General features: G+C 39.1%; 2 protein-coding genes across 3 annotated transcripts in view; both read right to left on the bottom strand.

Annotated features, from left to right (window-relative positions):
* LOC149705328 (DNA (cytosine-5)-methyltransferase 1-like) overlaps positions 1-14,696 on the bottom strand; it is a 358,139-nt gene that overhangs the window by 252,895 nt on the left and 90,548 nt on the right. The window lies entirely within an intron of this gene.
* LOC149705338 (uncharacterized) lies at positions 2,768-4,670 on the bottom strand. Its single transcript, XM_089865586.1, has 2 exons — positions 4,127-4,670; positions 2,768-4,037 (listed from the first exon to the last, which is right to left on the bottom strand). Exon 2 carries the CDS (start codon positions 3,428-3,430, stop codon positions 2,768-2,770), a length of 663 nt encoding a protein of 220 aa, XP_089721712.1. The 5' UTR covers positions 3,431-4,037; positions 4,127-4,670.

Here is a 14,696-nt window from a genome sequence, read left to right as displayed (position 1 = left end):
TAGAACTTTTTAAGGATAATATAAGATATTTATTTGTTAAACTTCAAATGAAGGATTATTTAATAAGTTTTATTATTATTTATGAAACATTTTAAGATTTATAAATCAGTGAATAACAATTATTGCAACCTAAGCAAACTGCAAAATATAAAACACCTTTTTTCAAACCCTGTAGTAAAAACCCAAAAACCTTTCAAATTAGGCATAGCTATTGGGTCCCATCCATCACTCTGTAAATTACAAATTACGAAAAATACCAGACTGAAATTCAGTAGACTCGATATCTCTGTAGTTACCCTAGCATATCTCACAACCTATTAATGGCATCGTAGTCTTCTACATATGTAATTCAATTCAGTTCCATGAACAATTCCAAAGGAAAGGGTGGTCTATACTCACTGAGGCCCGTTCTCTCTCTCTTCTTACCAATGTCCGAACTACTTCCACCCCCCTAACCCCCAAACCCGGGTTGGTCTCTATATGTCTATATGGGTATAGAGGCGACCCTGTGGTACTACAGCTGGACCCCCAAAAAGGATTATACCGTATAGAAACTTGGGTTGGGGGTCAGTTCGCAATTAGAGAAGGGGAACCCCTTTATTTTTTCCTTCTCTCTTTTTTGGGGTGGGGTGGAAAATACCCCAGCTCCTATATAGCCAGCCCCCATAGCCTCGTGCAGCAATCAATATCTTTGGGGTCTATCTCATCAATATCTTGAATCTCCAACTCAAGACCCTGTCTCATCTCTTTTTATATGTTGGTAAGAATGTATTTATGATTTTTTTTCGACTAACCAAGGCTTAGAGTGCATGGTCATAAGGTCAGGGGTTAAGGGTTAAAAAGAAGTCTTGAATATTTAATGAGTAATTTGATGACGCGAAAGTTCACTTTGTTACGATTGTAGGTAGGTAATTGTCTATGTTACGGACCAGTAGTGTTTGTTTTACGACCGAGTACTTGTAGTTATAGCTTGGGGGTTATTATGAATTGTCTTGCTGTTGTAGATCCTGAACTCTCCTTGCTTGACGTGAACTTTGTAAGTCTAAAATGGACCACCAAATAAATAAGTATTAAGTAGTTTTTGGTTGGGCATTTAAACAGTGATATCTTTGAAATTTCCTGTGACATAAACAATTAATACATATCCTTCCGCGCCTTGCTTTAAACATTGAGTACACTGAAATTAAACTTACAATGATACAAGCCTGTAAAACTTGGAAACTGTTTCTGATAGTTTCTAATAAAGTTTTATTAACTACTAAATAGTAGTTTCAATTAAAAACTGTGATAAAATTAGCATAATTGTAAGTACAAAGCTGATGATAAATAAGGAATTTTTAAAGGCTGCATTCTTACTTACTTTTCTGTTAGTGTAAGTTTGAAAATTGGTCAGGGAAATTGGCTTTGGATGGTCAGGGAAAACCTGGTGGAAAAAGTCAGGGAATTTTGAAATGAAAAATCTGTAGCAACCCTGCTATAGCAACTTAGCAAGGAATATGTAATAAAATCCATATTAATATAGGGGGCTTAGTTAACATTCCTTTACCATATTTTCTCTGATCAGTTTCAACATGGCTTCGAACTTAACTATATCCCTATTTCAACCATGCATGGCCCTGCTGTAAGTTCTTAGAAACTTCTGTATAGTTCTAAAGCATTGAGACGTTTCGTTGTTCCACACGCGGTGTTCGTCTTTCCGGAACCAAACTTTGGCGCACTTTTTGAAGTAGGCTTAGCAGCGTTATACCTGGGGTCCTTTTGAATCCCCTAGTGAGACCCCTCTGAGTCTCAATGGTGAGCCCCATACCGAAAACACCTTAGCTATACATACAGGGTGTTTCTGAAAAGTCCATCACAAATTAAGGGGCGTGTTTATGGGACCAAACTGAGCGGAAAGTACCAAAGAACATGGGGTGTACAACATTTTGTTACGGAGATATGGCCTTCCAAACATTCGCCCCTAAAACAAGGAAATATCCAAAAATGAGGAGTAACACTTAAGACCGACTAACCAGCTTGTTTAAAATTACTAGACAATTTCAATAGCCTTTAATCGAACAATTGATTTCTACCTTTACTAATCAGAAGCGTATAAATGAGTAGAAGTATGCCTACGGTGGTAATGTAAAATTAATCCCAAGTGACATGATGTTTCAAGATCTTCCCAGCACCAAGTAAAATGGTTCTGATTGAAGGGACTTTTATTAGCACAGCGTAAACAACGTTATTTTCAGGAATTAGTCCAAATGTCCACGGGCGGCATTACAAAAACGAGGCAGTCTTTCGAATGATACTTGGACATGTTGGAAGATCCCTGGCTTGTTCCTGTTATCTCAAACCGTAAAAAGCTACGCAAATCTTCATCATCACGGACAACACTCTTGTACGTTAGGTATGACCTTGAGAAAACCTAAAAGGACATCTCGAATGTATTTGAAAAACCCATCTCCAATTAAGGGGCGTGTTGTTTGTTTCCAACAGAGTAAACTCGCCCAGAGAACAATTACAATGCAGAGCCACGTTTCGGCGTTAATGGCCCACAAAGGTGGTCCCAAAAACAAGAACAAACTTTAATTTGTTTCGTTCAGTAAGTGTTTCATGTGTCATAGATAAAACGCCATGATTAATGCACAAAGAAAATGTTATTGACAAGTTTTCGGACCGCGATGCTGAAATGTGGTGGTGCACCATCGTGCATGAACCACATTCTGTTTATTAAACCTAAGGGTACGTCTTCGAGTAGTTCTGGTAAATCGTCCCGTAAGAACTACAAGTAAGCCACACCGTTTAACCTGGGCTCTAGGAAATATGGCCCAATTAAATTGTCACCCACAATACTACACCACACGTTTAAGCTGAATTGTACTTTGTGACTTCTAACGCAAGTTGCGTGGGGGTTTAGCTGGGACCATTGATGTTTATTATGTAAGTTAATAATACCATCCCGTGAAAAGTTAGCTTCGTCAGTAACCAACAAATCCCGTGGGAAATCGATATCGTTTACTTTAGCCAGAAACCACTGACAAAACGCCGTGCGTCGTGGGTAGTCCGCTGGATTCAAACCTTGAACTTTTTGAACATGGAAAGGATGAAACCGGTGGCTTCTGAGGATTTTCCACACGAGCGTGTGGTTTACGCCTAATCGGCGACCAACTTGGCGGGTACTTGATTCAGGCTCGTCCTCGAAAATGGTGAGAACTTCGTCTTCTACGGCCTCTGGGATGGCTCTCGCTCTAGGTTGAGGTCCAGCCGGTTGGATTCGTCCATCTTGCCTCAAACGTCTGTCCACAGCCTCGAACGTCAGTCGATTTGGTAGTCCCTTCTGCGGAAATCTTTCCTGATACAAGCGTACAGCTGCAGCGGCATTCCCCTCGGCTAGTCCATACATTAGGTGCATATCCGCATATTCGGCATTTGTGAAGAAAGGCATTGTAACAGACTTCGTTGAATTATGAGTTTAATAAAACAAACACATGTACGTGAAACCTCTTTAATTCCTTTCTTAAAAAACATAGTGCTCTGTTTTAGTGCTCTGTTTTTTAAGAATAGGCGAAGTTCTCACTATTTTCGAGGACGATCCAAAAACAAGCAGCCGCCAATTGGTTTGCTGATTAAGAAAAAACCACACGCAACTTGCGTTAGAATTCACAAAGTACAATTCAGCTTAAACGTGTGGTGTAGTATTGTGGGTGACAATTTAATTGGGCCATATTTCCTAGAGCCCAGGTTAAACGGTGTGGCTTACTTGTAGTTCTTACGGGACGATTTACCAGAACTACTCGAAGACGTACCCTTAGGTTTAATAAACAGAATGTGGTTCATGCACGATGGTGCACCACCACATTTCAGCATCGCGGTCCGAAAACTTGTCAATAACATTTTCTTTGTGCATTAATCATGGCGTTTTATCTATGACACATGAAATACTTACTGAACGAAACAAATTAAAGTTTGTTCTTTTGTTTGGGACCACCTTTGTGGGCCATTAACGCCGAAACGTGGCTCTGCATTGTAATTGTTCTCTGGGCGAGTTTACTCTGTTGGAAACAAACAACACGCTCCTTAATTGGAGATGGGTTTTTCAAATACATTCGAGATGTCCTTTTAGGTTTTCTCAAGGTCATACCTAACGTACAAGAGTGTTGTCCGTGATGATGAAGATTTGCGTAGCTTTTTACGGTTTGAGATAACAGGAACAAGCCAGGGATCTTCCAACATGTCCAAGTATCATTCGAAAGACTGCCTCGTTTTTGTAATGCCGCCCGTGGACATTTGGACTAATTCCTGAAAATAACGTTGTTTACGCTGTGCTAATAAAAGTCCCTTCAATCAGAACCATTTTACTTGGTGCTGGGAAGATCTTGAAACATCATGTCACTTGGGATTAATTTTACATTACCACCGTAGGCATACTTCTACTCATTTATACGCTTCTGATTAGTAAAGGTAGAAATCAATTGTTCGATTAAAGGCTATTGAAATTGTCTAGTAATTTTAAACAAGCTGGTTAGTCGGTCTTAAGTGTTACTCCTCATTTTTGGATATTTCCTTGTTTTAGGGGCGAATGTTTGGAAGGCCATATCTCCGTAACAAAATGTTGTACACCCCATGTTCTTTGGTACTTTCCGCTCAGTTTGGTCCCATAAACACGCCCCTTAATTTGTGATGGACTTTTCAGAAACACCCTGTATAGGGTGGTCTGTCTCCTTTGGTACACACCGATAGTATACAAGGGCGATAATTCATCATTTGGCTCGTGTCATTAATAGCTAACAGAAGTTGGGTTCCATCGCTCAAGAGTTCCCAATGCACCTTTAGTCATATTATACTTTGATATCAGAGTCCCGCTTTCAAGTTTATTAGAAAGACCTTATAGGTGGTTGCCTTTGCTTGACCCCAAAAACTTTGTTTGTAGGAAAGTTTGTTAGTGTGTGCACCTTTGATGTTTCAACTTTTTATAATTATTTTATGTTAGTTTATAAGTGATATGTTACATAAGTATGACTCTTCCTATACTTCGTAATGCTACTGAGAGACTTACAGCTCGAGATAACTAGTTCTAAGGAGAACGACGGAAGCGAGTCAATTGAAGTCCTACACTCGGTGGTGGTTAATTTTGCATGCAGGACTTCCATCTTCCTATTAGTCTGCATTACTAAGCCTTTGATAGCAGCGCCTCACCAGGCTTATGTCGCTTTACCCTGAATCTATGACCTACCTCAATCACTTCATGACAAGCTCCAGTTGTCACCAGTGACAAACTTATCCATTACAGCACTCAATTTCTTAAATTACCAACCACATCTTTGTCACAAAATACCCATACGTAATCTTTTGACCCAATTCTCTAATATTTCCCAGTTACATTACGTAACAGTTGGTCCATGATGTAATGATAACACCCTATCACAAAATTCAATAGTTGAAAAAAGAAAAAAAATAAAACCAGAGTAGTAGGCAAGTGTTACTCCCCAAACAGCGGCGTGGGAAATTGGCGTGACGTAGGACTTGGCGTGGACTGGCGGGGGGAATTGGCGTGAAACCTCATGATGGCGGACTTGGCGTGGACTGGTGGGGGAAATTGGCGTGAAAGTCGTGATATCAGACTTGGCGTGAGCCGATAGGGCAATATTGGCGTGTAATCTTATGAAGACGTTTAATCTCATGTCGAACACTTGAAATAGGGTTATCTATTCCCGTTGGCGTGTCTTATCTTATTTTTCGAAGAAAATAATAAATGCATGGTCTCAATGATAACAAGGGAACTAAAAGAAAAGGCGGGAAATTTGACTGATTTCAAGAATACATGTATTTATACATTTCTTATCTAGGCTTCGAGATGGAGACACCATCGCGTGAGAAACTTGGAAGCTGTCCGTCCGTCCCATGTTTTCAAAAGTGTCCCACGTACCCCAATAGGCAAAGGCCACTCTAGTAGTAATTTTCTCAACTCAATGAAAAAACCAACGAATGTGATGTCATAGCCATAGCCCACTGGATCACGCGCTATTTTAGAAGTTTATAAACCGTCGTCTGCTCTGACATTTGATAACCCTTGCCCCGAGTTCGGTCAAAATTCTGAAGTAATTACAATAAATTGCTAGTGTAGTATTGAAATTTTTCCGAACTCCCCGTGGCCTAATTAATCAGAATCAAGTGTTGGTTGGGTTAGGTAGGTAAAGTAAAATCCTACCATTATTTGGATAAATAGCTAGTTTATTATTCTTAAAGTTAAACAATATTCACTCACCATCACCAGAAAACAGCCGGCACACTCGCATAAACTTGTCCTCTTCTACCCAATTTCCCGCCGAAAATACCGCGTGCCGTTAAACTTGTTTCCTTGTCACGGTGGGTGGACGCCGGCACTGGACGCCGGGAAATCATAAGCTATAGCCGTTAACTCAGGGATACTTATCCTGGGATAAGACATGAGAGATGGAGCTGGAGTTCCGTTGTCTGCTAGAAACTATCACCAAGAAGTAGTATTATTGTATACTTAGTTGAAATTGAAGCGTTACTAAGAAAACATTCATTCTTGCTCCGAGAAACTACTCCATTGAAAGTGGTAATGGAATTAATCGACATAAGATTTCAGAAAATGTACTAGAAATTTAAAAAGGAGTGACCACTAGTATTTTTTAAAGGGATTATGTCATATATTAGGTTATGTAATACATTGAAAGAAGATGCGATCATTGGACATCATAGACATATAAAGAGTGTAGACAGCCTACTATTGACTGTTGAAAAATCTCGCTTCACATCCTCGAGAACCATGTAGGGGCAAACCACTAGCGCAATGTCTGCGCAATAATAGAGTGCTGTCAGTTGTGACGTCAGATCCAAGGTGAAACGTCACGAGTCTGCGTTTAGCAATGGGCGGCCATGACAGTTACCGTTTTTTCTTTATGGGAAAACAGCATGGGTGACGTCACACCGGCGCTTCTGACAGCACTCTATTTCAAAACCATAGCCTCCTGGATCACGCGACTCGCGGACGCAGGCTGTTCGCGCCCAAAGAATTATTTTCCTATCTTAAAGCGCGTATCGTTGATTTTCGCTCGAAAAAAAAAAGCATTTTAAGCCGAAAATCAAAGCCGTCAGCTTTTAAAATGGCCGTCTATGGGGGTACCACGTTTTTTGCCCCTAATTTGACAAAAACTGGCTCAAATCTCCTGAAATTTTAATGAGAGGTGTATTGAAGGATTTTTAATGATCGGGAAAATTTTGAAGCTCTAAAACCAATAGTTTTTCCCTGAAATTCAGTAAAGCTTTGTTTGTACATGAGCACAACCAGAAGATCTAGATTGCTTCCGTTGACCTTTGACAGCTGTCGGCTTTTTTTCAGAGCGTGTTTGATCAAAACCTATATGATAATCATTTCTTCCTAGATGCTATTGAAAAGATAGGAATTAACATACGGAATTCAGGTGTTTGTCAATGAACTGTTGTGGTTCAGTTGAATTTTAAGAGGAGAATTCACAGCTGATACAAAGTTTTTTTAACTCAAATTTTCAAACTACTTGAAGGGAAAACTAACCTATTTCTAAAATTTGAATGCTTAACCATACAAATATAAATCTAGGGAATTTCTAAATGTTGATACTAATTAGCATTTCAGGAATTATAACAAATTGTATGTGCTTATGAAACTTTTCATTATCACTAGAAAGTTACAAATTCTCTCTGGAAGAATGGAGGATTGAAGGTGGAAGGAGAGTGGGAGGTAAAGTGAAAACCAGTTTCAACAGCTAAAAACCGGTTTCAACAGCTAGTAACCAGTTTCAACAGCTAGTAACCAGTTTTTCTCGCCAATATTTCGCGCCGAAACCTTACCGGGAAATTTAAAACGAATAATGTACAAACAAAGCTTTATTGAATTTCAGGGAAAAACTCTTGGTTTTAGAGCTTTAAAACTTTGCTCGGTCAGTAATAATCCTTCAGGACACCTCTCATTAAAATTTCAAGAGATTTTAGCCAGTATTTGCCAAATTAGGGGCAAAAAACGTGGTTCCCCCCATAGACGGCCATGTTAAAAGCTGACGGCTTTGATTTTCGGCTTAAAATGCTTGATACGCGTTTTTGGGCGGGCTTCTATAGCGCGAGCAGCCTGCGTCCGCGAATCGCATGATCCAGGAGGCTATGTCAAAACTTGTAAAATATTTTTGTTTTGCTCTCTGGGCGCGTGAAAATTTTCGGGAAATGCAAATTTAAAGCTTTCAAATATAAAATTAGGCTTAACATTGTAATTTTCAACGTGAATTAAAACTTTCGTAAATTATTTACGTTTTAATGAAAGGGAAAAAATAAAGAAAATTATACAAAAACCAGTTTTGCTTCGCATTCCTTACAAAACTGCATTTATACACAATCTTTGGCGACACTTTTTCAAACCAACAAAGTGCCAGAAATTAGAAATTATTATATATATAGCAATTTGGCAAACTATTTTAAAGTTATTATAAGAACTTAATATAAACAAGATGGCCCAATGGCTGGGACTTAATAGTAGCCACAACTTTATCTATTTGATTTGCATATAAATAAAAAGAAAAAAAATTCAAAGACCCTAAACAAAAAACAAGTTGGGAAAACCAAAATATTACCTCTCCGTGTCAAGAAGATTATATAAACTTAAGTATCCAATGAAAACGTTATTATGTTTCTGAGTTGGGGTTTCCCATTTTTGTTGTTGTTTTGAAAAATATATCGCAATGCACGGGCCTTGATAGATATAGGAGGCAATGAATGAAATATATCACAATGCACGGGCCTTGATAGATATAGGAGGCAATGAATGAAATATATCACAATGCACGGGCCTTGATAGATATAGGAGGCAATGAAGGAAATATATCGCTGGAAACGGGCCTTGGTAGATATCGGAGGCAATGATAATCTCTCTCTTTGCACGAGAGGATTATCTTTAATATTTAAATAAATATAATTATTTTTAATTATTTTAATCTTCAATAATTAACATTAATAATAGTTAAATCGTTTAAAATAAAGTTATACCTATTATCTTCTCAAACTTTGCTAATATTGACGTTTAAAGTGAAGGGTACCCCTCTTGCCCGCTTTTTTCAAATTTGGGGTATATATACGATTCGTTTCCATTATAATAGTAAGGAAAAAGCGCAATTGCGAAAACCTTTGGTGGCGATCCCACCTTAGGGAGGCTAGACGTTTCTCGTAACCCTAGCTGATCGCCGCGTATATCATAAAACCAAACGATGATAATGGAGTAGAAGCCAATGATACAGATTGGTGTCTATGTGGAATAGACGGAAGACCAGTGGATGGTGGTGTTTAGAAGCCAGTGTAAGTGCAGACTGGTGTCAATGTGGGATTGACAAAGAACAGAAGATGGTGGTGATTAGAAGCCAGTAAGAACAGACTGGGGTCCGTGTGGGATGGACAAAGACCAGAAGATATTGGTATGAGAACTCAAGTAGAGGAGCCATTTCCGTGACTGTGCAAGCAGTTCGGAAATGGCGAACACGTTTGCTCCGATACGCAAACTGCGAACGGACAGACAGACAGATACCGCCGTTACAGAACCTCTCCTGGACTACGTCACACGGAGAGGTAATCAGAAGTGTCCGACCCCAGACTCCCCAGAGTGGTAGCGTATCTTACTGCTTCGCCAGCCAGTCAGATTCAATTCCCGGGTGCGGTGTGAAATTTTTACCTCTCCGAGTGACGTATGTCACGGAGAGGTTCTAATTTCGACGTTTCTGTGTGTGTGTGTGTCTGTCTGTTGTTATTGACTTACACCCCAGGGGACCGCGTTCGCAGTTTGAAAATCGGAGCAAACGTGTTCTCAATTTCCGGAAATTTCGAAAATTGTATTACATTTACAGGCTATTACTCCATTGCCTGTCGAACACCAACAGCCTCTGATCTATGCCCATCCCACCTGGAAACCAGTCTGTCCACACTGGCTTCTAATCACCACCCTCTTATGGTCGTTGTCCATCCAACATAGACACCAGTCTGTACACACTGGCTTCTAATCACCACCGTCATCTGCTCTATGTACATCCCACATGGACACCAGTCTGTACTTACTGGCTTCTAACACCACCATCTTCTGGTCTTTGTTTTTGTCCATCCCACATGGACACCAGTCTGTACACCTGGCTTCTACTCCATCATCATTCTTATGGTTAAGACATACGCGGCGATAGGCCAGGGTTACGAGAAACGTCTGGCCTCCCAATGGTGGGGCTTCCACCAAAGGTTCACGCAATTGCGCTGTTCTTATCTATAGCTGCGATTCGAAACCCTTATATACTACCTATTTGAATAAGGCGAAGCAACCGGCGTATACTTCATTTCAAACGCCAATATTAGTCAAGTCTCTCAAGAATGTTTAATTGTTCTTTATCAAAACGATGTAACGCTCAATAAGGCGAACAACTAACGAAGAAAATAATTAATTTTAATTATATTTATTTTAATATTTAAGATAATCTTGTTTCTCAACTCAAAATTAAAACGGAAAGAGTTAAAAAGCAGTCTATGCTTTTGTCTGTGTGTGTGTCCGTCCATTGTTACACTAGTGCGTCGCGTTAGCAGTTAGCCTTGTGTTGATGTGTTAAGAAATCATACAGAACCTTAATATTCCCTTTTTCCATAATATAAAGTGAATATGTGGAAGTATTTTTCGTAATTATGATGCATTTAGTACTTTTGTAGCTTTAAAGCTCTGTTTCATTTTGATTTTCCAAAGATTTTTTTTAATACGGCCTAACGTCATTCCTTCTATTGCATCAGCACGACAGATCCCACATGCATATCGAGAACCTGTAAGAAAAGAACTCAATAAAATGTTACAAGTGTCAAGTTTAGATCACCACGTTTCTCAAGCTCAAGAGGGTTACGCCCCCTATCGTCTAGTTCTATTTACTTTTTTAAGCCTATAAAACATTATCTTAGATTAGATAAGCATATGTCTAAAATCGTTATCTACTTAAAGTAAATACGTTAATATCTCTATGTAACAATATTGTTATTTGAAATGGCTGTTTATATATTACTTAAGCTATACTACATCTGTATATAGAATAATCCTTGGTTCAGTGATTTCATGAAGAAAATTAAGACTGAGACTCCGGCGGGTATATCAAGTATTATCCGCAATAGGCTTAGTGAAACAAAGAGTAAATAATTGAGGCCTGAGGTGAAGTAAATACACTCTTACATAATCAGGTTAGGATTTTATAATAGAAGAAAAGATCATGGTGGCAATTAGAATAGTGAAAGGGCTAATGGTAAACGGGTAGTAGCTACAGACTTTATATTATCTTTATGGTGCGCATTGACTATTAGTGCGTCTAGCTAGCTGCAATATAGCTTTGGTGTTATTTAACGTTAACATTCATGTTGGCAAACTAAGAATATTGTTGAGGTGAGACGAGACGATAGTGTTTACACTGCAAACCAGTTGTGAATGTAGCTATCAGAATATACGGTAAACAGCTGAAGCGTAGACTTCATTTCCTGTTCTTTCCCCATTGACTGATTTCCATATGTCCAAGATTTATCCTTATTGGATGTAAAATGTCGTCTGCTTTACTGTATATTCGCTATGCTTGGAATGCTGCTTCAATATTTCGTAAATTTTTACTTCAAAAAAGAGAAATAATTCCATATCTAGGTAAATAAGTTTGTAGTAGTAGACCTCTAGACTCGGAGAGGTAATATTTTGGTTTTCCCAACTTGTTTTTAATTAAAATAAAATCTCTAACTGAGCTCAGCTGCCACTATTGGTTCCATTTAAGCTAAAATCTGACGATAACGAAAGCGAAAACCCCGGCCAGTACTACTACGGCTCGGGTCAAACTATGAGCCTATCGTATACTACGATATGGCTAAAAATTGCATAATGGGTTCTTTGGAAAATGTGTAGACCTTTAAAACTATCCGTAAATTTGTGTCAACATGAAATTTTTCGTATTTTAAAGATGTACAACCTTTTATTGATAAGGACTACGGAACCGATTATGAAGGATTTTCACTCGTCTTAGGTTTATTTTTAGTTTTGGTTAGCTTTTAGTCCACACTATTGGGACTCCCTTCGAAAGAACATGAAACATTTTACTTGTCTCCATCTGTTTTTTTCTTCAAAATTTTACTGTTTCATATTGAAAGTTTTTTATGTATTGCTACAGAATTTTAGGTTGCTAACAGCAATTTTTTGGTAGGGTTTACGGATTATTTTGGGGGGGCTAAGTTTGGAATTTGGGGGGGGGGCTATAGCCCCCCCAAAAAAGGCCTAGCGACGCCACTGCTCGAGTTGAAATTGAAGTTTAAAACTCACAAAACAACACACACATAAGAGCACCATTAATGATTGTCAGAAACACGATACCGCTTTTAAAGCCACAAATCTGAATGAGGGATCTCATTTTAGGAGTAGTAATGCGACATTTTACTTGAAATAAGTGTTCTTCCTTTCTGTTCCACCCTAAATAATTATAATGCTAAAAGCTCATTTTGTATCTTCACAAGAATAGATTCTATACGATTTCATATGTGAAAATCTGAGCTCCCTTTATCTCGAAACCATTTTCTGTTTTTATTCAAGATGAAAGAAGACGGTCCACGGTTTGGAGATTCCCTCCCAATGGACCGAATAGGTAAATATATAAACTAGGAGGAGCTAATTGAAAAATATAACAAATCGTTACGAGTGACGTTTCTAGTCTGGAGAAATGACGCTCGCGAAGAATGCGCGTGAGGATTTGTTTTCATGCTCTAAGATAGTGTGAAAAAAAATTTCCTTACGCTCATTCCATATCCATGGCTTAACAATAAACCACCAGACTCACGTCACGTGCAAAATCGCGCGCAACTGTCATGACGATTTCTTATTTTTCAACAAGTTCAAAAAGACCAATTTCTTTATACAGGGTGTTTCTGAAAAGTCCATCACAAATTAAGGGGCGTGTTTATGGGACCAAACTGAGCGGAAAGTACCAAAGAACATGGGGTGTACAACATTTTGTTACGGAGATATGGCCTTCCAAACATTCGCCCCTAAAACAAGGAAATATCCAAAAATGAGGAGTAACACTTAAGACCGACTAACCAGCTTGTTTAAAATTACTAGACAATTTCAATAGCCTTTAATCGAACAATTGATTTCTACCTTTACTAATCAGAAGCGTATAAATGAGTAGAAGTATGCCTACGGTGGTAATGTAAAATTAATCCCAAGTGACATGATGTTTCAAGATCTTCCCAGCACCAAGTAAAATGGTTCTGATTGAAGGGACTTTTATTAGCACAGCGTAAACAACGTTATTTTCAGGAATTAGTCCAAATGTCCACGGGCGGCATTACAAAAACGAGGCAGTCTTTCGAATGATACTTGGACATGTTGGAAGATCCCTGGCTTGTTCCTGTTATCTCAAACCGTAAAAAGCTACGCAAATCTTCATCATCACGGACAACACTCTTGTACGTTAGGTATGACCTTGAGAAAACCTAAAAGGACATCTCGAATGTATTTGAAAAACCCATCTCCAATTAAGGAGCGTGTTGTTTGTTTCCAACAGAGTAAACTCGCCCAGAGAACAATTACAATGCAGAGCCACGTTTCGGCGTTAATGGCCCACAAAGGTGGTCCCAAACAAAAGAACAAACTTTAATTTGTTTCGTTCAGTAAGTATTTCATGTGTCATAGATAAAACGCCATGATTAATGCACAAAGAAAATGTTATTGACAAGTTTTCGGACCGCGATGCTGAAATGTGGTGGTGCACCATCGTGCATGAACCACATTCTGTTTATTAAACCTAAGGGTACGTCTTCGAGTAGTTCTGGTAAATCGTCCCGTAAGAACTACAAGTAAGCCACACCGTTTAACCTGGGCTCTAGGAAATATGGCCCAATTAAATTGTCACCCACAATACTACACCACACGTTTAAGCTGAATTGTACTTTGTGAATTCTAACGCAAGTTGCGTGTGGTTTTTTCTTAATCAGCAAACCAATTGGCGGCTGCTTGTTTTTGGATCGTCCTCGAAAATAGTGAGAACTTCGCCTATTCTTAAAAAACAGAGCACTAAAACAGAGCACTATGTTTTTTAAGAAAGGAATTAAAGAGGTTTCACGTACATGTGTTTGTTTTATTAAACTCATAATTCAACGAAGTCTGTTACAATGCCTTTCTTCACAAATGCCGAATATGCGGATATGCACCTAATGTATGGACTAGCCGAGGGGAATGCCGCTGCAGCTGTACGCTTGTATCAGGAAAGATTTCCGCAGAAGGGACTACCAAATCGACTGACGTTCGAGGCTGTGGACAGACGTTTGAGGCAAGATGGACGAATCCAACCGGCTGGACCTCAACCTAGAGCGAGAGCCATCCCAGAGGCCGTAGAAGACGAAGTTCTCACCATTTTCGAGGACGAGCCTGAATCAAGTACCCGCCAAGTTGGTCGCCGATTAGGCGTAAACCACACGCTCGTGTGGAAAATCCTCAGAAGCCACCGGTTTCATCCTTTCCATGTTCAAAAAGTTCAAGGTTTGAATCCAGCGGACTACCCACGACGCACGGCGTTTTGTCAGTGGTTTCTGGCTAAAGTAAACGATATCGATTTCCCACGGGATTTGTTGGTTACTGACGAAGCTAACTTTTCACGGGATGGTATTATTAACTTACATAATAAACATCA

Source organism: Phalangium opilio, unplaced genomic scaffold (genome assembly GCF_054372755.1).
Source record: "Phalangium opilio isolate 3A_F unplaced genomic scaffold, DU_Popi_V2 ptg000014l_1, whole genome shotgun sequence".
Lineage (NCBI taxonomy): Eukaryota > Metazoa > Arthropoda > Arachnida > Opiliones > Phalangiidae > Phalangium > Phalangium opilio.
Note: the sequence above shows the minus strand (reverse complement) of the source record. Positions and strands in the feature narration are given on the sequence as shown.